At 41.7% G+C, this 23324-nt stretch overlaps 1 protein-coding gene across 1 annotated transcript in view; it reads left to right on the top strand.

Moving 5' to 3' along the window:
* The window catches only part of LOC140362325 (gamma-aminobutyric acid type B receptor subunit 1-like), a 117518-nt gene that overhangs the window by 73677 nt on the left and 20517 nt on the right, over positions 1-23324 (top strand). Inside the window, exon 2 of the mRNA XM_072448437.1 lies at positions 20375-20458. Within this exon, the coding sequence (XP_072304538.1) occupies positions 20383-20458 (76 nt within the window). The 5' untranslated portion in view covers positions 20375-20382. The remainder of the gene's footprint in view (positions 1-20374; positions 20459-23324) is intronic.

Genomic DNA, 23324 nt, shown 5'->3' with positions numbered 1-23324 from the left:
CATGAGCTGATGTGTGAACGATGCCTCAATGCATTTTTATGCTATACATTTTTTCGTATAAAATTTTCAGAAGTAAATCTTGGAGCAATGACAACATTATTACTTAGTTTAAATGACAAATGTGTTTTTCTCTGTCTGTGTCAGGGGTTGTACTGAACACACAGCTTTGTGTTATCCTGGGGGCACACTACACAACTCACTCTCAGTCTCTCTCAGTCTCTCGGTCTCCCTTGGTCACTCTCGGTCACTCTCTGTCTCTCTCTGTCACTCTCGGTCTCTCGGTCACTCTCGGTCACTCTTGTTCTCTCTCGTTCTCACTCTCTCGTTCTCTCTCGTTCTCTCTCATTCTCTCTCAGTCTCTCTCAGTGTCTAGAATCACACTCAGTCTACTCGTATCTAGAATCACACTCAGTCCAGTCGTGTCTAGAACCACACTTAGTCCAGTCGTGTCTAGAATCACACTCAGTCCTGTCGTGTCTAGAATCACACTCAGTCCAGTCGTGTCTAGAACCACACTCAGTCCAGTCGTGTCTAGAACCACACTTAGTCCAGTCGTGTCTAGAATCACACTCAGTCCAGTCGTGTCTAGAACCACACTCAGTCCAGTCGTGTCTAGAATCACACTTAGTCCAGTCGTGTCTAGAATCACACTCAGTCCAGTCGTGTCTAGAACCACACTCAGTCCAGTCATGTCTAGAACCACACTCAGTCCAGTCGTGTCTAGAACCACACTCAGTCCAGTCGTGTCTAGAACCACACTCAGTCCAGTCGTGTCTAGAACCACACTCAGTCCAGTCGTGTCTAGAATCACACTTAGTCCAGTCGTGTCTAGAATCACACTTAGTCCAGTCGTGTCTAGAACCACACTCAGTCCAGTCGTGTCTAGAACCACACTCAGTCCTGTCGTATCTAGAACCACACTCAGTCCTGTCGTGTCTAGAACCACACTCAGTCCAGTCGTGTCTAGAATCACACTTAGTCCTGTCGTGTCTAGAATCACACTCAGTCCAGTCGTGTCTAGAACCACACTCAGTCCAGTCGTGTCTAGAACCACACTCAGTCCTGTCGTGTCTAGAATCACACTCAGTCCAGTCGTGTCTAGAATCACACTTAGTCCAGTCGTGTCTAGAACCACACTCAGTCCAGTCGTGTCTAGAACCACACTCAGTCCAGTCGTGTCTAGAATCACACTCAGTCCAGTCGTGTCTAGAACCACACTCAGTCCAGTTGTGTCTAGAACCACACTCAGTCCAGTCGTGTCTAGAACCACACTCAGTCCAGTCGTGTCTAGAATCACACTCAGTCCAGTCGTGTCTAGAACCACACTCAGTCCAGTTGTGTCTAGAACCACACTCAGTCCAGTCGTGTCTAGAACCACACTCAGTCCAGTCGTATCTAGAACCACACTCAGTCCTGTCGTGTCTAGAACCACACTCAGTCCAGTCGTGTCTAGAATCACACTTAGTCCAGTCGTGTCTAGAATCACACTCAGTCCAGTCGTGTCTAGAACCACACTCAGTCCAGTCGTGTCTAGAACCACACTCAGTCCTGTCGTGTCTAGAATCACACTCAGTCCAGTCGTGTCTAGAATCACACTTAGTCCAGTCGTGTCTAGAACCACACTCAGTCCAGTCGTGTCTAGAACCACACTCAGTCCAGTCGTGTCTAGAATCACACTTAGTCCAGTCGTGTCTAGAACCACACTCAGTCCTGTCGTGTCTAGAATCACACTCAGTCCAGTCGTGTCTAGAATCACACTTAGTTTAGTCGTGTCTAGAACCACACTCAGTCCTGTCTTACAGGTCAGATCTGTAGAGCGTTGACCTTGCTCACAGTAGAGTGCATGCTTTTCAAGATATTATTTTGAAATAATCACCTCTAATTGAGTCCATGCAAAGTAGATACATTTGGTGCCATACTTTCAAACATTCCAAACAATAACTCTGCATTGTGCACATTAAATATAGGATTTAAATATAGGATTACTGTGCTTTTAAGAATGTAGGACATGCTTAACTTTAGGTGCATGGATGAATAGAGTTTGCAATTTAGGTTTGGTTCAAAAGACTAGTGTACCAAAAGCCATGATGTTACTCAGTGTTCATCCAGCTATAGGAAACCTGTAAAAATGCCCCAATAAGAAGGAAAAATGACCATACAAAAATAATCTGTGTTAGAACTCCAACATTTAGATCATTTACATTGCAATTAGTTAAACTCTTCTTTCTAGTTTTTCTTTCCTTTCCTACAAGGGATAACATTGCAGCATTCCCCTTTCCGTGATCATAAAAGTATAATACTGTGGCTGACATCGCAATTTTAATCCAATTTATGTTTTTCCTGAACTTCCTGTAGCGGGGATGAGCTATGGAAGCCCCAAGGAATGTGCTACGTGGAAGTGGGGCAAATACAATTGATTTTCTTCCAGACAAATCGAGATTAATGGTAAATGGTCACATTATATATATATAGCGCTTTTCTACCATCAAGGTACTCAAAGCACTTACACTTAACCCTAACCCTAACCCTAACCCTACACTTACATCAAGGAACCAGCCACCCATTTACTCACCCATTCACACACCGGTATTCGAGTCAGGTTAAGTGCCTTGCCCAAGGGCACAACGGCAGTATTCACATGAGGCAGCTGCAATCGCACCGCCAACCTGCGGGCCAGTGGATCTGACCACTCTTCCTGAGCGGGTGTTGAACCGAGCACTCTACCACTGAACTACTGCCGCCCAAAAAATTTAGTTATTGCCCAGCCCTAGAATGCAGTAGTTTAGAAGCGTTTTAGAGCGTTTTGTGCTGCATATCAAATGAGTAAGTAGTGTGCAAAAGACTTTGAAAAGTTTTGGAAATAGCTGAGATTGTGCTGCCTGTCTTGCCTGTAATGCCTTTCCTAAAAACTCAAATATTAAAGGAATAAAGCTTTAGATAAGTCCTGGATAAATAGATATTCCCGTGGGTCACGGATGTAGACTGCTCTGGTCCAGTGAACAGGCAGAACACGGAGCAGCAGCCGATCTTGCACAAGCTGCCTTGTACGCTCGTTTACCGTGTGCGCCGTGGTCGTCCCTGCACTCAAAAATGCCCGTCCACATTTTGAAATACCCTGTCCAAAATATGGGAAGACGGGCGTCTATCTAAAAGCCTGGCTTTGATATTTGTCCAGGAGGCATCCAGAACAGATGCCCGAGTCAGCTCAGCTGGCGGAGGAGCATTGGCTCTACTCCGAGCTCCTCCCGTGTGACTGAATTCCTCACCCTATCTCTAAGGGAGCGCCATCCTGTGGAGGAAACTCATTTCGACCACTTGTATCCTTGATCTTGTCCTTTTGGTCATTACCCAAAGCTCATGACCATAGGTGAGGGCAGGAACATAGATTGACCGGTAAATCGAGAGTTTTGTCTTTCGACTCAGCTCCCTCTTTACCACAACGGTCCGATGCAGCGACTGCATCACTGCAGCCGCTGCACCGATCCGCCTGTCGATCTCACGCTCAATCCTTCCCTCACTCGTGAACAAGACCGAGATACTTGAACTCCTCCACTTGGGGCAAGGACTCCCCACCCACCTGGAGAGGGCAAGCCACCTTTTTCCTTTTTTCCTTTAGAATAAATTGCTGAATGAATTACGACTGTTTTCTATCAAAAATAACTTGAATAGCATTCTATTGATTACTTGTTTACAATGATGATTACTTCATGAATCAATGTTCAGTTGTCTACATTCTAAAGAATTGATCAAATTCAAAACATTGTGCTGAAAATATAATATTTTTGGTCTTGATGCAAATGTCATGCTTTGATAAACAAGAAACAGCTATTCCTAATGTGCGCTAGCTTTGTTTTACTAAGGAAGTTTCCGTCACTGGATAAATCACAAGATCAATTCAGATTTAGAGAGAAATTTTTATTTTCTGTTTGTGAATGCTTTTTGATGCTTTGTTTTTGCAGAGTATGGGTTTTCGTTAATTCAATCTTCTCGCACTAAAGGGTTCTGGGAGTCAAAAATGAGCCACGACCCACTGTGTTACTTAAATAGACCAGTATGGTTTGTTTATCGCGATGACAACCAATGACATGTCTTAACACCCGACTACCACTTGCTTCGATTGGTCACAGTCAATCAATCTCTTTTTTTTAGCCAATCAAAGTCTCCAATTCTTCATTGTGCCTGTGTTTACGTCCCCAAACAAATGGGTTCACTTAAGAAAATGGCAACAGAAATGCAACATTTTGGTCTTGGTTTATTCATGATTTAGTCCGGGTTTAATTGGAATTAGTCCAAACAGGAATGTTCTTGTGGAGTAGTATGTGCACTCCCCAAAATTGCAGATTTAGTCCTGGGCCAGTCCTCGTTGAATCCTGGCTTGGATTTATTCCTGGTTTAGTCCTAGTTTAGTCCAGGCAGAGAATGCTCATAGAAGGGTTCACTAAGGAGAGCCCAGTCCTGGTTTATTCCTATTTAGTCCAGGTTTATCCCTGGTTTAGTCTCGGCAGAGGGTATTCAAATGTAGCACTCAGAAGAGCCCGGTCCTGGTGTAGTTCTGTTTAGTCCTGGTTAATCCCGGTTAAGTCGAGACGGAGGAGGTTCATGTGCACTCAGGAGAGCCCAGTCCTGGTTTAGATAAGTTTAGCCCTGGTTTTGTCTGAGTTTATTCTGATTAAGTCTAGACAGACTAAATTCATGTGTAGTATGCCCAGTGCAGTGTGTGAATAGTTACTATGGCAACAGCATCATGCTCCCAGTGTTATGAAGGAGCCGGCCTTCTGCGTGTCACCTGTCACTAATGTGCATGTCATCAACGTAGTAGACACAATATGTATGTAAGGATCAACGTAATGTGACATATATAAAGCAATATCCCAAGTAAAATACATTTACACTTCAATCTACACTTCTTGTCAGAAAATAGATGAAAAAGCATATGATTGTATAATCACATACAAAAACATTTCACAGTGCCACTTTAAGAAAACAAAAAATTGAAATTATCATCGTAGGTGCATTTCCACCGTGAGAGACGGTTTAAGTGTGTAAAAAAAAAAATCACATTGTATGATTTTTTTCCATAATTTATTTGCATGTTGTTTGCAAATAAGTATTTCAACACCTGAATTTTTTTAATGTTTTGGTACAGAAGCATTTGTTTACAATTACAGAAGTCAAAGGTTTCCTGTAGTTCTTGACCAGGTTTGCACACTCTGCAGCAGGGATTTTGGCCACTCCTCCACCCAGATCTTCTCTAAATCGGTCAGGTTTCAGGGCTGTCTCTGAGCAACAGAGTTTTAGCTCCCTCCAAAGATTTTATATTGGATTTAGGTCTGGAGACTGGCTAGGCCACTCCAGAACCTTGATATATTTCTTACAGAGCCACTCCTTGGTTCTCTTGGCTGTGTGATTCGGGTCATTGTCATGTTAGAAGACCCAACCACATCACATCTTCAATGCTCTGACTGAGGGAAGGAGGTTGTTGCCCAAAATCTCGCAATACATGACCCCATTCATTCTCTCCTTAATACAGAGTAGTTGTACATAGTTCTTGGGCTGGTAGTCATCCTCCTTCTTCCTCCAAACACGGAGTGGAGTATATACCAAAATGTTCCACATTGGTCTCATCTGACTACTTTCTCAGATGACTTCTCTGGATCATCTGGATGGTTATTGGAAAACTTCAGACAGGCTTCGACGTGTGCTGACTAAAGCAGGGGAACCTTCTGTGCGATGCATGATTTTCAACCATGAGGGCGTTGTGTACTACTGATAGTAACCTTTGAAACTGTGTCCCAGCTTCAGGTCATTGACCAGATCCTCCTGTGTAGTTCTGGGCTGATTCCGCTCCTTTCTTATCATCATTGATATCCCACAAGGTGAGATCTTGCATGGATCCCTAGTCTGAGGGAGATTGAAAGTCATCTTTATAACTGTTGCTTAGAGATGCACCGATTCCAAAATTCTTGGCCAATACCGATTTCCGTTTTTTAAGGAGGTTGGACCTGCCAAAACCGTTTTTTTCCGATACCGATTTTCTATCTAAGAAATAATTCTAATCATATAATAGACACCATATTTGTTTGGCTGAGTACCCTTCTCCCATACAACATTTTGCTTATATAACTGCAATTAAAACCACAACTAGTGGTAGGTTATATGCTATCATAATCATAACTCCCCTTTTCAAGAATAAAACATCACAAATAAGAAATAGAGTGAGAGTTTCAACAGTGCCTCCTGAGCAGATTTATTTTCAACACTGACCATAACATTCAGTCCAGTTTACAGGTCAATAACTAACTTACAATCAAACAAGAACCTTCAAAAACATCCCAGCAGTTGTCTGGTACAATGTAATTTATAGATTACCCCTCCAGTACCTCTGGGTACCACTCGGGGGACTCGTACCCCCCATTTGAGGCTTTCAACAACACCTCAACACAAGCAGCTGATAAGACAAAAGAAAACTAAGTCCATCTAAAAAAAATAAAGTGCAATGAAATCTTTGTTCTTGAAAATTAAAGCTAATGCTCAAAGTAAATTGCACCACCTGTTTTAATATTTAAAAATAAAGGTGCAGCATATACTGTAATATAAAATATTAATACAAACAAAAGATAAAGTGTATCTGCACTATATGTACTGAAAATGAAAACTGGTTCTCAAAGTAAATTGCACCACATTTCAGGCCTTTGACTTCTTGACATCTCTAAATAAAAAGTATATCTTAATATGGGATAAAAAAACAAAACATCAAAACAAACAGGTAGCTTTAGGTTGTGAACAAAGTACTCCATCCCACTCCCAATGCAATCACTTAACCATCAATAGCTGGTTCTTCTTCACAAACAGAAGCATCTCTGCCTTCTCACCAGAAAGCCTGTTTCTTTTCTCATCTATGACATTACTAGCCAAGCTAAACAAGCGCTCGCTATCAACGCTTGTACATGGAGCAGAGAGGTAGGCTTGGGCAAGCGGGGCAAGTGCAGGGTACTGTGTTTTGTTTTCATGCCAGTATTTCAGTACATCATTTACAGTTTCATCTTCAGATCTCTTGATGGGCAACTCGGACAGGTAACGATGTAACTGCACAGATGAGGGGGTTCCCAACAGTCGCTCGTCCTCATTGCTTGCACTCTCCTTCAGTATCTCAGCATGCACCAAATGCAGTGGACTTGGCCTTTTGGCTGCAGGTTCCTCAGAAGGCTGATCAGGTGTGGGTTTGCTGGCAGTGGTGTCTACTGTGTCCAGCATGTTCAGAAGCACACTTTTCACCTCATCCTTTACTTCTGCTGAGAAGTAGCAGGTTTTGTATCTGTATCAAAAGACAAAAGGAATTTTATTTTTATTATATAGCCACATTAGCCAGGCAATACATAATTGTTGTGCACTCTGAACATACAAAAGCAGGCACTAAAAGGCCAACAAAAAATACCTTTTTTGTTTTAATTAATTTTATGTTTTGATGTACCCATGCAAACACTTTAGCCTATAGCTTAGTAGCAAATGCTTATTCATTTAAGAATATTAGTGGGCCAATTAACATTATTAGCAGTAAGTTGTAACTTGCCTGGGATCCATAGCAGTGGCCACAGCGTACAGTGGATTCTTCTCGATGTCTTTAAACCTTCTCTGGACTGCTTCCAACAGCGTGGCTTTGGCAGTGCCCACACCACGGTCTGTGTCTGTTGCTCTCCCCAAAAGGCCCTTCAGTGCCGTGATTTCAGGGATGACAACTGCGGCGGTGGCTGACGAGGATCTAATTGTCTTAGTGAGTTCCTCAAATGGTTCAAGGATGCTCAACACATTCTCAATTAACCCCCACTGATTTGTGGTGGGTACAGCCGGGAGCTCGTGTTAGCCCAGGGCACGTTTCTGTTCCAACAGCGACTGCAACATGTAAAATGTGCTGTTCCACCTCGTGGGGACATCCTGTTGCAAGCGCTTCATGGGTTGACCCAACTCCTCCTGGATAGCGTGGAGTGCGTAACTATTCTCCTGCCTGTTGCCACAGCGTCAGTGATAGTGCGTTGAGAATGCAGTCCCTCATTTACCGCTAACTGTAGTGTATGTGCCATACACGGGAGACTGGGGAGGTTGCCATCATCCAGTGCTTTGGCCATATTCCGAGCGTTGTCACGCAACACGTCATGAACCCTCTTCTTGTCGATTTTCCACTCCGCCAACATTTTGTCAAATTTGGCTCTTAGATTGTCGGTGGTGTGGGACCCGGGGCATTCCTCACAGTGTAGAAGGACTTGATGTAGCTCAAATTCATCATCCAGCCACTGAGCAGTCAGGCTCAACATTGACATTAAGCTCACGTTGGAGGTCCAAATGTCCGTTGTGAAACTGGCCGGGGATTTAGTGCCGTCCAGCAGTTTGTGTATCTGGCTTGAAACTCTCTCAAACAACTCTGGCGGCGCTGTGTCAGAAAAGTACCGCCTACTTGGTAATTTGTACCGTGGACTCAGGTGTTTCATCAGGTTTACGAAGCCTTTATCCTGTACTACGCTAAACGGCTGGTCGTCCAGAGCCATGAACTCCATTATGTTCCTGGTGGCGTTGGACTTTTCAGTGTTGATGTCGAACATAGCAGCCACGGTGGAGGGTTGTTGTGGTTGCTACGAATCGCTCTTCTTAGCGGCAGTGTCCTTATATTTGCTAAACAAACTTGGGTGCTTCTTTTCCAGGTGGCGTATTAAGTTTGTTGTTCCAAATAAGTAGGCGTTGACCCTCCACGGCTTACTTTTGACATGCAAGCATTACAAACAGCGTGTTTTGGGTCGTCCGGGCACAAAGTGAAATAAGTCCAAATCAGCGACATGTTTTCTTCCCAAGTCTTGCTAGTTTTTAGCTGTTTTGCTCTGGGCGCGTCAAGCTGCTACGCACCGCATGCGCGCATGCGGGTCAGTTTGATCGGCCGAAAACCGGCAATTACGACAGTGACCGGCCGGTCACCGATCTTGGCCGATTCGACATAAAACCAGCTTTTTAAATCGGCGGCCGATTGATCGGTGCATCTCTACTGTTGCTCCAACAGTTGATATTTTTTTCGCCAAGCTTCTTTCCAATTGCCCAGTAGCCCTTTCCAGCCTTGTGGAGGTCTACAATTTTGTCTCTGGTATTTTTGGACAGCTCTTTGGCCTTGCCCATGGTAGTAGTTGGAGTCTGACTGGTCGTGGGGTGAACAGGTGTCTTTATGCAGCTAATGAGCTGAACAGGTGCTACTCAGTTAGATTAATAAGTGGAATAGGATAGTTCAGTAAGGTGAAAATGCTACTTAGTTCTGCTTTAACTGAAAAGTGTTTTTTCTTTGGCTGTTTATAGAGGTGCTCCGATTGATCACGGCAAAAATTGGTGATCTGCAAAATGGGCCGATCAGAAGCACATTTTATATCGTCATCACATTTACCTTCAGGTAGATGATCTGTTAATTGTTATTAAGTTATTGCAATACTATAATTTCAGCTCCTTATAAACCCTCTTTGTTAAAACGCACTCTGATGTGGTCCCTAAAGTCCCGATGTATTCGCCGTCTGCTCCCGCTCACACCTTGCCTGCTCCCAGAGCGGACAACAGCTCGGAACAGCCACGTGTCATCTATCAGCCATATATAGTGACGCGCTCAGACTGAGCAAACTTGTTTTTCCATGCCATCCACAGAAGGCATACGCTGGTGGTGCCTGCCTTAAATGTAAAAAGTCCCATGCAAGCCCACCGCCTCCATTTTTGGACTTTGTAAAGTTAATACACCAAAGCCACTTTCTCCACCTGTTCTGCCATCGCACAGCTACAGAGGGAAACACAACAACCCCTCCACTGCGCATGTGCACTGGAAGTCTCGGACGCGCGTCTGCTGTTTATGGACGCGCCTCTGAGGCGTTACTCTCTTCTGCACGTTTTCTTTCCTCAAACTGTTCAATCTGCTCAGAGGCTGAAAGCTTGCTCATATATCCACTCTGTTTGGTTGCTATAGATGTGCACCACTGCACGATACAGACATGAACGGCACAAGTATTCATTTAACCCATGCGGTTTATTGTTGGGCTAGTGCCTAAAATTGTCAGGAAACTTTGTCGATCCTATAAACTAGATAGATTTGGTCACACTTTGTAGTATCAAAAGCCTTTTTAATTATAAATTATGTATATTTGATATAAACATATATTTATTATTATTAGACAACAAAGGTTTTTGATACACAGTCAAAGTGATCGGTATCGGTTGTGATCGGTATCGACAGATCAAGATTTCAGATGATTGGTATCGGTGATCGGACTCAGATATCCTGATTGGAGCCACTCGAGTGGTTTATGTCACAAAATGGCTATGGTGTAAAAACAAAAATGGGAAGGTGAGCGTTTCTTGGGCTCTGACTGTGTAAAGGTATTATGCCATGGTATGATGGCTTACATTTTTCACAACACGCAGAGTGCCACTCTTCCTCCTGATTTAATAACTAACTACACTTTCACAGGACTAATTTGGGTTATTTAATTCCCTTCACTACAGTTTAAGTTAAGTTAGTTTATTTATATGAGACAGGGAAAGTGTACAATATACATTAACCTTATCAGGAGAGATGCATTGTACCAGGTTGGGGCTAATTTCCACCTGTTGTCTCTGGGAAGACTGATGTTATTAAGTCCCACTGAGGGGAGGAGCCTATTGTACATGTTTTTAGTGGTAGAGGAAACTGAGTACACAGAGGAGGGAGAACTATAACCACTGCAAGCCTTGAAATAATTATTTTTACGTCCCTGTCAACATGACAGGTACCAATCATTTGGTACCTGTCATGGCTAATTCTGAATCGGTCACAAGGAAAGGAAAACAGAATAACATAATTAATGAAAAATTAACTTTTACTAACATGTCTCTATCATTTACAGGCTGAGAAATAGATTTTCAAAGTTAGGGGCCAGGGGGGCCCCTACCTAAAAAAGTTAGGGCCCCCCCAGCAATTTCAGGGGCCCACAAGCGCGCACGGCATCGTGGCGTCATAAGAACAAGATAAATGTGTTGTTTTAAACCTGGTTATTAGCATGTAAAACAATTTAAAGTACTTTTATCTGTTATTTGATATGAAGAGCACAAATACTGAATTCACATAAACCAGAGATCATGATCTTTAATACTGTTTAATTTAATATAATAATGTTTCTTAGATACAAAATAAATACTGTTTACAGCATTTGACACAAGGAGATCTTGTAGAATATATAAAATCACAGCCAACAAAATAAACTACTAACATAATATACATTGCCCCGATGCTAACAACTCCAAAGGGGGCGGGGCCCTTGGGGCCCTTGGATACTTCCACATTGACATTGTCCCTAATGTGCAAAATTACAGCTTTTGTTGCAAACAACTTTAAAAAGACTGAATTGCGAACTGAGGAGATTGACGCCCGCCAACCTCGATATCACTTGTGGCGCAAAATTAGACCGGGCATTTCCGAGTACAACCGAACGCAACCGAACGCAGCGGCCAATCAGATGCCCGCTTTCATCAACATTAGATCACGGACACCGCTCGGCCAATGAGAAGCGAGAAGACTGCGAAGTGGCATGTCTGTCAAAACGAAACTTAAGCGATGGAAATGCTCGCGCTAACTACAGCAATAATCGTGGTCTGTAGTATAGCGCGCCAGAGTTTGTGCAGAGGAATCGCTTTGGGCATGTTCACCGCGTTGTTTTTGCCTATTAAATATATATATTACGGCGAAAAATTTGCGTCTGTCAAATGTCCGGAGCCTTGATTTTGGAGTCGGTCAAAACTGATTTTTGCGCCGGTCATTGACCGTGTCCGGCCCGTTATTTCGAGGCTTGCACTGTGCTACTGTCCTGTTCTCAGGTCTCTGCACTGGCTCCTGTGGCTCAGAGAATAGACTTTAAAGCAGCTCTGCTTGTGTACAAGTCTCTCCATGGCCTAGCACCAAAGTACATCTTGGCCATGTTAGTGCCATATGAACCATCTCGGACTCTGAGGACCTCAGGGACCGACCTCCTGCTGGTGCCAGAGTCAGGACTAAACATGGACCGGCCTCCTGCTGGTGCCAGAGTCAGGACTAAACATGGGGAATCTGTATTTCAGTTTTATGCAGCTAAAATCGGGAACAGTCTTCCTGACAATGTTCAAATCTAAGCTAAAAACAGGATTCTTCTTTGCACTCTTTTATGACTGAAATTGTTTTTAATTAGTTAATTTTATTGTATTTCTGATTCTGTAATTTCTTTGTGATTTTAATACATTTTTCCTGCTGTGTGAAGCACTTTGTATATTGTGTATGTAATGGGCTCTACAAATAAACTTGCCTTGCCTTACTGTGTTTGAGTGATTTTGACAGATATTGAGATATTAATTTGAAATATGCAAGCATGTTATTTTTTTCCATTCAACTAACTCTTTTTGATGCATTTTGAGGGTTTAAATTATATGCAAACTTTGTAATATTTCTTCATAATATATTTTTTACCAATAAGGGAATGTCTCATTTGTAGAAAGTAACTTTGAATACATTATTTTATTTCTAAAACATAAGATGCCAAAATAAAGGTACTCAAGGCCATGTATTGGCCAATAAACATAATGTATAAATAATGCATAATATGTGTCCTTCCAGTACATTGATTAGCATTTATAAAACATGATATTCCAAGGCTGAAGTGTCCAAAAGTTCTTTCAATTTTTTATATATTTTTATCTTTTAAAGATTTTGTTGCCCGTAGGCTTTATTGGACAGGAGAGGAGAGTGTGAAATGGGGAATGAGAGGGAAGGGAGGACATGCAGTAAATTGTCGGAGTTGGGACGTGAACTCATGACACTGCAGCTGGCTGGACTTGGAGCCTGGCATATGTGCTGTGCCTTAACCTCTCGACCACTGGGCAGCACCCAAAAGTCCTTTCAAAAGACTGAATATTTGTAAGACCTTGCTCTATTCCACCTCACATAAATAGGACCAAAAATCTTCCCTCCTTTCATTCCCTTCCTCTTCCCTCTGGTCTATTACTGCTCCCGTTCTGTAATTGGAAATCATTCGGACTGAGGGTCTAGAAAATGGGCTTTTTTGTGGTGCATCCAGCTCTGAGGGTGGTATGAGCTGATGTGAAGAGCCAGGTTCAGACACAAAGCTGAGGGCAGGATAGTGTGGTGATGCCTCAGTGCTGCAGGAGAATAACACAAGCAGAGGAGTGTGACTACATAATTAAATATGACAATATGCAGATATGAATATGTGTCCACCGCTCAAAAGGGGAAAACATGGCTGCGCTGATGAGATAAACATAAGCATTGGTAATGGGCTGGAGCAGTTCTTTTGCAAAGCTATTGTCATGGTAATATTAAACAATGCAATAATAAGTTCAATATTAATGCTGGGTTATTGTGAGAAAATAGTACATTTAAAGGTTGGGAGAATATGTCATACATTTTGTTAACAGTGACTGACAGGTTTTGGTGTCATCCATCTAAATAATTTGTTTGGAGAACAGCGCCATCTGCGGTCAAACAAGGACCAGGACAGTTTTCCATGTCCTTGAAACCTGACCTTGAAATCTGGGTAAATCAACTGGCAAGACACGATGCTACATAACATCACGTGAGCCTTCTGAGGAAGGATACAGAAAACATCAAAAACATGTCAAAAAAACAGCTGCAAAAATCATTGGACCCTCATTAACAACCAGATCACTGGATGCATTGTACCTAGAACACTCTTCCTAGAACTCATCAATTACATGAACACCTCGCCCCTCTGACCTAAGGACGGAGGTTCAGGGCACTCAGGCGCAGGACAGCCTGATTCCCTCGGCTCTCACTTTCCTGAGTGAACTTTATTGTAAAGTCTGTTGTTGTAATTCCTTCCATTGAATATCCAGACAGACTCTAAAGTTATTGCACGTCAAATTAGTCAAATTATTTTGAAGTATCAAAACTCTTTCCCTCAGATTTCTAACAGAAGTTGCTTATAATGAATAACGTTACAAAAATAAATTGAATTGAATTGAAACAAGTAAAACCTGATGACCTGAACATATGAAAAGTGGACCCATGACCATCATTTTTTTTCAAACATAATGTCTGAGGTGCAAAATGGATTAGTTAGCCACAGGGAATGAACACAAGTTATGTTCTCTGAATTTCTCTTTCTGTTCTAAACTTTTCAAATTCTACACTTGAATGTGGGTTTGTAACTGCAATGGAATGGAACTCTTTTAATTAAGCTGGGGGAAAACGTCACAACTTTTCCTTTTGTGAGAGATTTAGAATTTTGAGAAGGGTGAGTGATTACAGTGTTTGAGATCCACACTTAACAACTCTAACTAACAACGGAAGACGCATTTATTCTACAAAATACAATCACTAATCCACAAAAAAATACTTTATACTTTATGATAATTATACAGCGCAATTACTCTATTGATTAAACAGTGTCATGTGACCGTTGGCCAACTAAAATGATTAAAAGAAAAAGAAAAAAGTCTAGTTTAGTTTTAGTCCTAGTTTTAGTCCTGGCAGTGATTCCAACTTACTTTGGATACTCTAAAATTTACATTAAAAGTGACATGAGAAGTAAATAAGTTGGACATGTTCCCTGTGGATTGTATCAGAGGAATACTTTGGATGAAACAGACATGAGCCTAATTAAATATATATGTATAACTAATTAAGTTTGTCCATCTATCCGTCTGTATTAACTGTCCTAACGGCAGCATGTAGAGTTTGAAGAGAAGGGGTCCCAGGATTGACCCTTGGGGCACCCCACAGGTCAGGGGCATGTGGTCCGATACAGTTACCAATTTCAAAAAAGTACTTCCTGTTTTCCAGATAGGACCTTAACCAATATAGGGCAGTGCCAGTGATGCCCACCCAGTCCTCTAGTCTCTGTAAGAGGATCTCATGATCGACAGTGTCAAAAAGCAGCACTCAGATCTAACAGAATTAAGACTGAGTCTTTGCCCGTGTCAGTGTTCAGGCGGATGTCATTTGTCACCTTGACAAGAGCAGTTTGTGCTGTGATGAGGTCTAAATACCTGACTCTGGTATGTGATTGGGTGTGCGGATGGGTGACTGGTTCCTTGATGTAAAGCGCTTTGAGTGCCTTAAAGGTAGAAAAGCGCTACATCAATTTGACCATTTTTACCTTTTTTTTTTGTATGTACTGTGTATCAAGCTGCTTGGGCCAAAGCAAGGGGAACTAAGGCGGAGGGTGACTGGCTTCTTTTTTGCCAACTGTGGAACAAATATACCTTTACTATTAATAAAGCTGATAAAGTCTGACTTATCTATCAGAAAGGACAAAAATTGTAAATGATCCGAAGAAGTTCTGGGAAATAGTAAATTCAAAAAGCGATGCGATGACAGGCAAAAATCTGTCAAGCTTATTGAACATTTTATATCGTCTGGTTTGCTTTATGACTCTTTACTGCCTGGTCCATCAGCTGTTGTTTCTTAAATTCCTTTTGGAGGGAAACGTTTGGGATTGTTGCTCTTTTAATTCGACCTGGTCCATCTATGACATTTTCAGTGAGCCTAGACACAATACAGGAAGCCGGTCTAGATGACCTGGAACCATTCTGTTTGAAACTGTCTGCAGACTATATAGCAGAACCTCTAACTCACATTTTTAATTTAAACCTAAAAAGTAGATCTAAGATCTGCAAAACTGCATTTTACTCACTTTGTTAAAAGTGATAATTACAGGCCTATTTCGCGGTCAAAATTCTTGAAAAGTTGATCACCATCCAGTTGAAAGACTTTTAGACGCTAATGATATTTCATCTAACTTTCAATCTGGTTTTAGAAAGACAAATAGCATGGTCACATCTGCTCTTAAAATTCTAGATGATTGCATGCAAGCTCTGGATTAAAATAAATAAATATTGAATTGCACTTTTCATCAAATGATTGAAGGCTTTTGACACTGTTGATCCTCAGCTTTTGATTAAAATCCTTAAGCAAACCCAGATTTAGGTCAGTGCAACTGAATACAAATATTTAGTATCATGTGTGCGGCAGATTGTAATTGTCAACAGAGCAGTGAACAGCAGTGAAGAAGTTACTTACTTTCCACAGAGCTAAAAGCCAGTTGCATAAGGCCAGGCTCAGTTTTCTGATCAGACCAAGTTAATCACCAAAATCAGTGATGGTCTTACTTTTGTGACTATGAGCACATCAGTGTAGCAGTGCTTGTGTTAACGGCTGCAGCAGCTAACACCACACAGTAGTGCTGGCAATTCTTATGATTGAAAAACATGTCATCAAATAAAACATTTATGGATACACTGTAACTGTGGAAATGGCGTTTCGAAATCTTCAGGACATGGTTTCAAAGAGTTTTGTTTTTAGACTCCTGAAACTCCACGCCGTGTGGATAAAACGGTTTTAGACTAAGTTTACTTTTGTGTGGACGGGGACTAAAGCTATACTATTTTCTCATGGACACTCAATTCTCAAATTATAAATACCATGGTTTTATTCTAGATCTTTTAAGGATCATCTACATAAATTGACCCATCAACTGAAGATAGACTTGGGTTCTTTTATTGTAATAAACCCTGTTTTACCCTTGAAACTTGTAAATGTCTGGTATTGGCAACTTCATTCCCCAATTGAATTATGGTGATGCTCTGTGTATAATGCAACAGCAAAATGTCTGAAATTGTTGGATAGTGAATATCACTGTGCATTGGGGTTGTGACAGGCTCTTCCACCGCTGTGAACTCTATACCAAGGCTGGGTGGCTTCCTTCGGGAGCAAGGAGGTTGTATAAGTAATATGTAAATGTGCTCCTTCCTACTTGTGTGGCCTTATGCAAATAGCAGAGTACTGGGAGACAAGGGAAAGAGTGCTTTTTCTTAAACTGCTCCTGCAGCTTGGAATTCCCTTTTAAGTGGTCTTTAGGTTGTGAGAAGTGGTCTCAATTTGGGGGTTTCAAGCAAGTAAATAAATAATGATCAGTTGAAATCTATGTACATTTTGCATTACATAAGCCCAGTTAATAAAATTGCATTTTTCTGCTTGTGCAACATTATTTGAAGTAGAGATCAATCTAGAGCTTGATTGTACTTTGTTGACTTTTCAGAGTAAACCCTGAGCTTTTAAAGCCACAGCATGTGACGGAGCAGACTTTTAGTGCCTCCATCAGCACACTTGTGTTTTTACTTCTGTAACTTTCAGACTGTGTGAATGAAGAGCTTTTACTATCAACTCCCAGACAAACATGCTTTTGGAAATGTCAAGAAATATCAAAAACCCTGCTTCAATTGGGACACAAGGCTGGGAATGACATTTTACTGCTTTTATTTTATATGCTTATCTTATTTTGTCTTTTATTTGCAATGTGTACACTTATGTAAAGAGTAAATAGCTCCACATTACACTATGACTTTTTTCAAGACGTTTTAAAAATGTTACGTTCACATAGTAATGGATTTCAGACCATTTCTGTTAAAGTATTGCAAGCGCATAATAGTGCATAGCATGGTGGTTGGAGTTTAAAATGCTAGACACTGATAAATGTGGCTCAGTGTGGAGTGCATCCGTGTCAAGGATTTAGTAATACATTGCCAAATTCATATTTTAAGTATCCTTGCTTTTTTCTTGTTTTAAAGTTTTACAAATAAATAATATAAAAATAACACAATGAAACGATACAGGATCAGAGTGAGAACAGAGGACAACAACCAATACAAGCAGACATTCAATGAAAATTAATGGCTATGTGCACGCGCTCCCTCCACTGCTGCAAAAACTAGCATAAAAATTCTAGTTTGACACACATAGTCCTAGAAAAGACGTACAAGAAATGAGTGGACGAGGAAAACACAAGCCTGGTAAAGCTATGGGACCAAAACAAACAAAGCTGCCGACCCACTGCCCCATTAAAAAACGGTAGCCTTGTTAGCTTGCGAGGGCTAGCGGTTCTGACCGCAACTCTGCCGGCCTGGATAAAGAATCACACGGCGTAATACTGCTGGAGGGGGGATAAGGGGTAACGCTCATGATGTGTGAAATAAAATGCGAAATGTAGCGTGATATGGCGAACAAAATGAGAGCTGATTGGATCGACCCGAATTGAGCAGTTTGAAAGTGACTTAAATAAGTTATTTGTAATTGTGCTTTCAAGTCGGCCGTTAGTATCCAAGTCTTAATATATTCAGATACTATTGATAAAAGAATAAACTATTATTTAAAAGAATTACGCTCTTTTGCTGCTGCCGTCTTTTTGCCTTCACCTAACCTGGAAATGTGTTGTCACACCGGGACCTTGTCTAGCCAACACTGAAGTGGACAGCGATAGTGACCAAAATACGAGTGAATCCTCGTCAAGTGAGCGGATTTCAACGGATGATGAACAGCATCCAGTTGAAGAACAGGTCCTGCTGCTTCTGCCTCATATATTTGAGCCTGACGCCTCGTGAAAATGGAGCAAATGAGAATGATTATGAGGAGACAAGAATGAGATGGCGACTGGACATCAATGGACTTTCTGAATGGTGCGTGTTAAACTGGAATATTTCCCATGAAATGATGTGAAATACAATGTTGACGAGGTTCCTTACTTTATTAGTTCGAAACTGCAAATTACTAGACAAACGGTTCCACCCCACAAGTCCAAAAGTTCACTAGTCCGATAGTCGCATTCTCTAAAGTGCCCGTGCGTGCTGCTGCTCACCCGCGCTTGCCGTGGTGTTGCACCGGAATATCCACAGCGCGGCGAACACCGGAATCAGCGTTTCCATCTCGGGTCGGAACCAGAATGCGCATCTAGACCGGCGGTGTCGCCTTTCACCGCCGCTAGAATCCACAGACGCTGCGGGCGAGGCAAATCCCAAAGTCGCGGACGAAAAGTACGTATTCCAGGCGGCACAGTGAGCCTGGGGAATGTGTGGCTGGAGGCGGGGAAAGAACCCGGTGTGAGTCCGCTGCGCTGGAGGAGAGGTCCATTCAACTTCCTGGTATAATTATTACAACCGGTAATATGCATAAAGTGAGTACTCTCGCCGTGAACAGCAACAGCCATCATGCACACGGTGTCAGTCAGACAGCCGCATACGGCGACTACAAAAGCACAGACAACTGCCATGTGAAAATATCTTGCAACTTACTTTTTCCAATATCCAAGTCGATACTTCGCGAGGTTTTGGAAATTGTCTTCTGTGAAACGTCGGTAGCATAGCACTGGACCAGACTTGCCATACATCGCCGAGCTGGGATTCCAAAACATTCTTTTGGTACGGACGAATCGTTTCCAAAGACGTGCTCTAACCTTCCGTTTTGGTCACTCAAAGAGCCCGCTTCCCTCCTGAGAGCAGTACATCACTACATAATACAGAATAAACATTATCTCTGTGTCATTGCAAGATTCGTCGTGTAAAACGTAAAATCCCGCTCTGTTTAGCACATGTCCGACCAGAACAATGAGGGTCCGGCTACAGCAAGTTCCCCGTGTGACGTCACTGATTTTGCGACCGCGGTTGAAGCATTCGGTTACCAAAGCGGTTGCTATGGCGCGTTCTCGGGTTTTGGCGGAATTAACTCGTGAATTGTTTTTGTCATTGGTTAAAACTAACGGTCTGTGGCAAAATAAGCTGTGACTATGTTTGTATTTGTGTTTAGTTGATGTCCACTTGTGTGTTTTTTCTCAGTCTCTCTGGTCGTTCCGTTTTGTTTTGTTTATTTACTTACTTACTATCTACTTAGATGTTTCACATAATAAAAATAAAGTCACATCTACTAAAATTAAAATGACTTCACTTGTATGTCTTCTTTTATTTTAATTTTACATTTTATAACTACTGCACTGTAATATCCGATAAATTACAAAGCATCTTCCCCCCTAAATTCCTTAGCCCTATTCTAATTGGTTTGGCAGCTTATTTTTAAGCTTATATCACAAAAAATAGAAAAGTCCCTTACCTACGTTTTTGCAACTAAGAATTTAATTTAACTTAAAGGCGCAATGGACGATTTTTCGGCGATTTGAGAACACACATGTGCGTTTGTTTATTAGCGTGACGGAGCGCATCGCATCTCTCGTCTCCCGTAGATTTCTGTCGCAGGTCGAATTGTCTTTCTCCGTCTTCATTTTGCCCCGTACACTGAGGGAACTATATTATGATGGATCCATGCCCTTAGGCACGCGGAAACGTGGGGACGAACCGCACGCGGCTGCAGGTGAGCGGTAGGTGCATTTTATGATTGATACGTGGCAGAAATAATGATTTATCCCCGCCACGAGGAAATATAATACAAAATTTGCTGGAAAAATCGTCCATCCCACCTTTAAGTTTTAATAATCTTGTTCTCTCTTTTCCTCTCTTGTTGGTCCTTTTTTTTAAAACATCTGTGTTTGTCTTTCAGGTGGAGGAATGGAGCGGTGGTACATGGTTTTTCTCTGCAGCGTTTGGTCCTTCATCAGAGCCAATGCCTCCAACACCTCAGCAGGTTATGACTGTACTATGTGTGTGTGTGTGTGTGTGTCTGTGTGTGTGTGTGTGTGTGTGTCTGTGTGTCTGTGTGTATCTGTGTGTGTGTGTGTGTGTGTGTCTGTGTGGTGTGTGTCTGTGTGTATCTGTGTGTCTGTGTGTGTGTGTGTCTGTGTGGTGTGTGTCTGTGTGTCTGTGTGTATCTGTGTGTGTGTGTGTCTGTGTGGTGTGTGTCTGTGTGTCTGTGTGTATCTGTGTGTCTGTGTGTATCTGTGTGTGTCAGTGTGTGTCTGTGTCCTCCTGTGTGAAAATAGTAGAAATTGTGCTGCCCGAAAGTCAAGTGGTTGGGGCAGTGATGCACGTGCCAGGCTTTGTGTGCAGCCGGCCACAGTGTTCGCGTGTCCTCTCTTCTCTCATCCCCATTTCGTGCTGAGCTAAAATTACTTTTTAAATAAAAGAACATTGTAGCAATAGTATATTATGGATACAGTGTTGGTGGGGCTCTTCGGTTATATAAATTACAATGAGATGTGACAAAATGTTATCAGTTTTACGGAGTTGTGGCTGACGTTGCAGCAGTTTGTGTACAGAGAGAAGAGCAGGGGAGAAAGTACACAGCCCTGTGGAGATGCTGTGCTTATATTCTGGGGAGTGTCTACAGAGCCGCGGGCTATTAGACCGCGCCGGGTTAAGGTTAGGGTTAGGGTTAGGGTTAGGGTTAAGGTTAGGGTTAACCATGTGGCTATATGGCCGTGCCGCGGCTCCTGAAACTGCTGGGTTATTTGACCGTGCCGCGGCTCTGCAGCCACGGCCTATATTCTGTGTGTCAGACAATCTTCCCCAGCCGCAAGCACTGCCTCCAATCTGTCAGAAAGTCAGTGATCCACCTGCAGATGCAGTCAGGCACCATTTTCAGAGTGTTTTTCATTTGTTGGTGATTTATTGAGCATTTTAGCACTGAAGTGTACGGATAATACAACTGCAATAATTCAATTGTCCCCAAAAAGCCACTATTACATGCAATAGGTCATTAATAACCCTACATATATGATTAAATATTTCTCATTTTGTCCTTATTTTTGAAAATGGGAATTACACTTATGTCAAGCTATAAATCAAATGTAACATCCAAATTGATCCAGAGAAATATGATTATCTCTTGAGAATATATTTGTGTTGTTTTTTGGCCTAACATTGTAAAACTTTGAGGTGTTTTCGGTGTGACCTCAAATAACTTTCTGCCTATACCTCCAGGCTCTGTGCTCCTGTGGCTGATGAAGCAGGAATAAGTCCCGCTATTGAAGGAGTAAACTTGCCAAGAGTAGTTAGCGCAACATTAGCCCCGTGCACATCAAGGTGACACTGCAAGAAAGGCAAGAAAGCTGGCTCTGAATTTTAAAGGATATTATTTTTGGACATTTCAATGTTTGTATCATGTTGAAAATAACATAAAGTATGTAAAAAAAAAATGCTTAAAGTAACTCCACCCTGCTTTCTGCATGCAAATCACTCACTGACACACAAGAAACTTAAACATTTAGGCAGAACAATCAATCTCCCAACAATACAAACATTTGTTGGAGTGGTTAGTTACAACACATAGGTTAGTTCACTTTATGCTCACAAGTCTGATTGTCAAAAGCCACTGTTTTATACATCTACTAAAGGCAGACAATTATGCCATGTTCCTCAGTTCAGTAGGGACCAAATTCCAAGAGTGTGCGGGGTTAACTTTCTAAATGGGATTGTGCCATATCCTCTGAGTATTTGTATTTCAGTTTTACTGTATGAACGCCTTCATCAAGTTGACCTTACCTGAACTGTTGGATAGGTCTCTCAGCTTGTAGACTTTGAACATGCACATGGTTTAAATAACATTGAGATGCAAATATTAATATTAAAAACATTACAGATGATAGCTTCTTGGCGGCCTGCTGATTTGTTTTTTATTTTGGACATAGACTAAGGGGTCATCAGCGTATAATTGACATGACACAGCAGAGCACACGTCTGGCAAATCATTGACAAATACACTAAACAACACGAGTTGAGCCCTCATTATAGTCATTGCGTGAAAGATTTTATTTTTGACCCTAACATACTGTTTTCTGTCTTTTGCCCTGTTGTCATACTTTTTTATTAGAACAGATTAAAAGTAACCATAAGCAACCTGCATCTGACCTCAGAACATTAACAGCATTCCTCCTCCTATTAAACACACACAAGGTCAGGTCTAATGAAACTCATGAAAAGTGAAATCACTCTGTATTGAGTTCTACACATTATCATTCCAGACAAATTCTCGTCAAAAGCAGTCGGTAAAAGGTGTAACTTCATGACGATAATTTGAATCTTATTGGTCAAAGCATCACAACCGCGGAACAAGCCAAGAAATCAGAATCAGAATCAGACCAGAATCAATAAATCAAACTGTTGTTAAATCCAGTCAGAGAAAATACTTCTTTCCTGCCCTTAAATACACAAAGTGCTTCTATGTGCATGTTTTGAAAAACAAAATAGTCTGTAAATGTGCTAAAATAGGCCAAAATACATTTGTAACGTGTTGTTTAGTGCCAGCTCGACCACATGCATTTTCAAGAGTTCATCAAACAAAATTGTAAAAATTCCTTAGTTTAAACACAACTCCAGGTATGTTTTGGCAAGGAAGCAACTTTATAACAATTTGAATTTGAATTGGCAGAGAGAAGAGAGAGAGAGGAGGAGAAGAGGAGGAGACAAGTAGTGCCAGAGCCTAATCCTACCTGTTTTAATTCTTCACAAAGCTGTTTGTTACTGACGTGAGCCAAAGGAGATCTGTCTTTCTCAAAGCCCTGAACATTACTATGGAGCTCATCTCACTTATAACTGATTAAAAGAGCTGGTGT

Source organism: Eucyclogobius newberryi, unplaced genomic scaffold (genome assembly GCF_026437365.1).
Source record: "Eucyclogobius newberryi isolate DKJ021-1_F unplaced genomic scaffold, fEucNew1.0.hap1 SCAF_16, whole genome shotgun sequence".
NCBI lineage: Eukaryota > Metazoa > Chordata > Actinopteri > Gobiiformes > Gobiidae > Eucyclogobius > Eucyclogobius newberryi.
The sequence above is the reverse complement of the archived record's forward strand: the minus strand, read 5'-3'. Positions and strand labels throughout refer to the sequence as shown.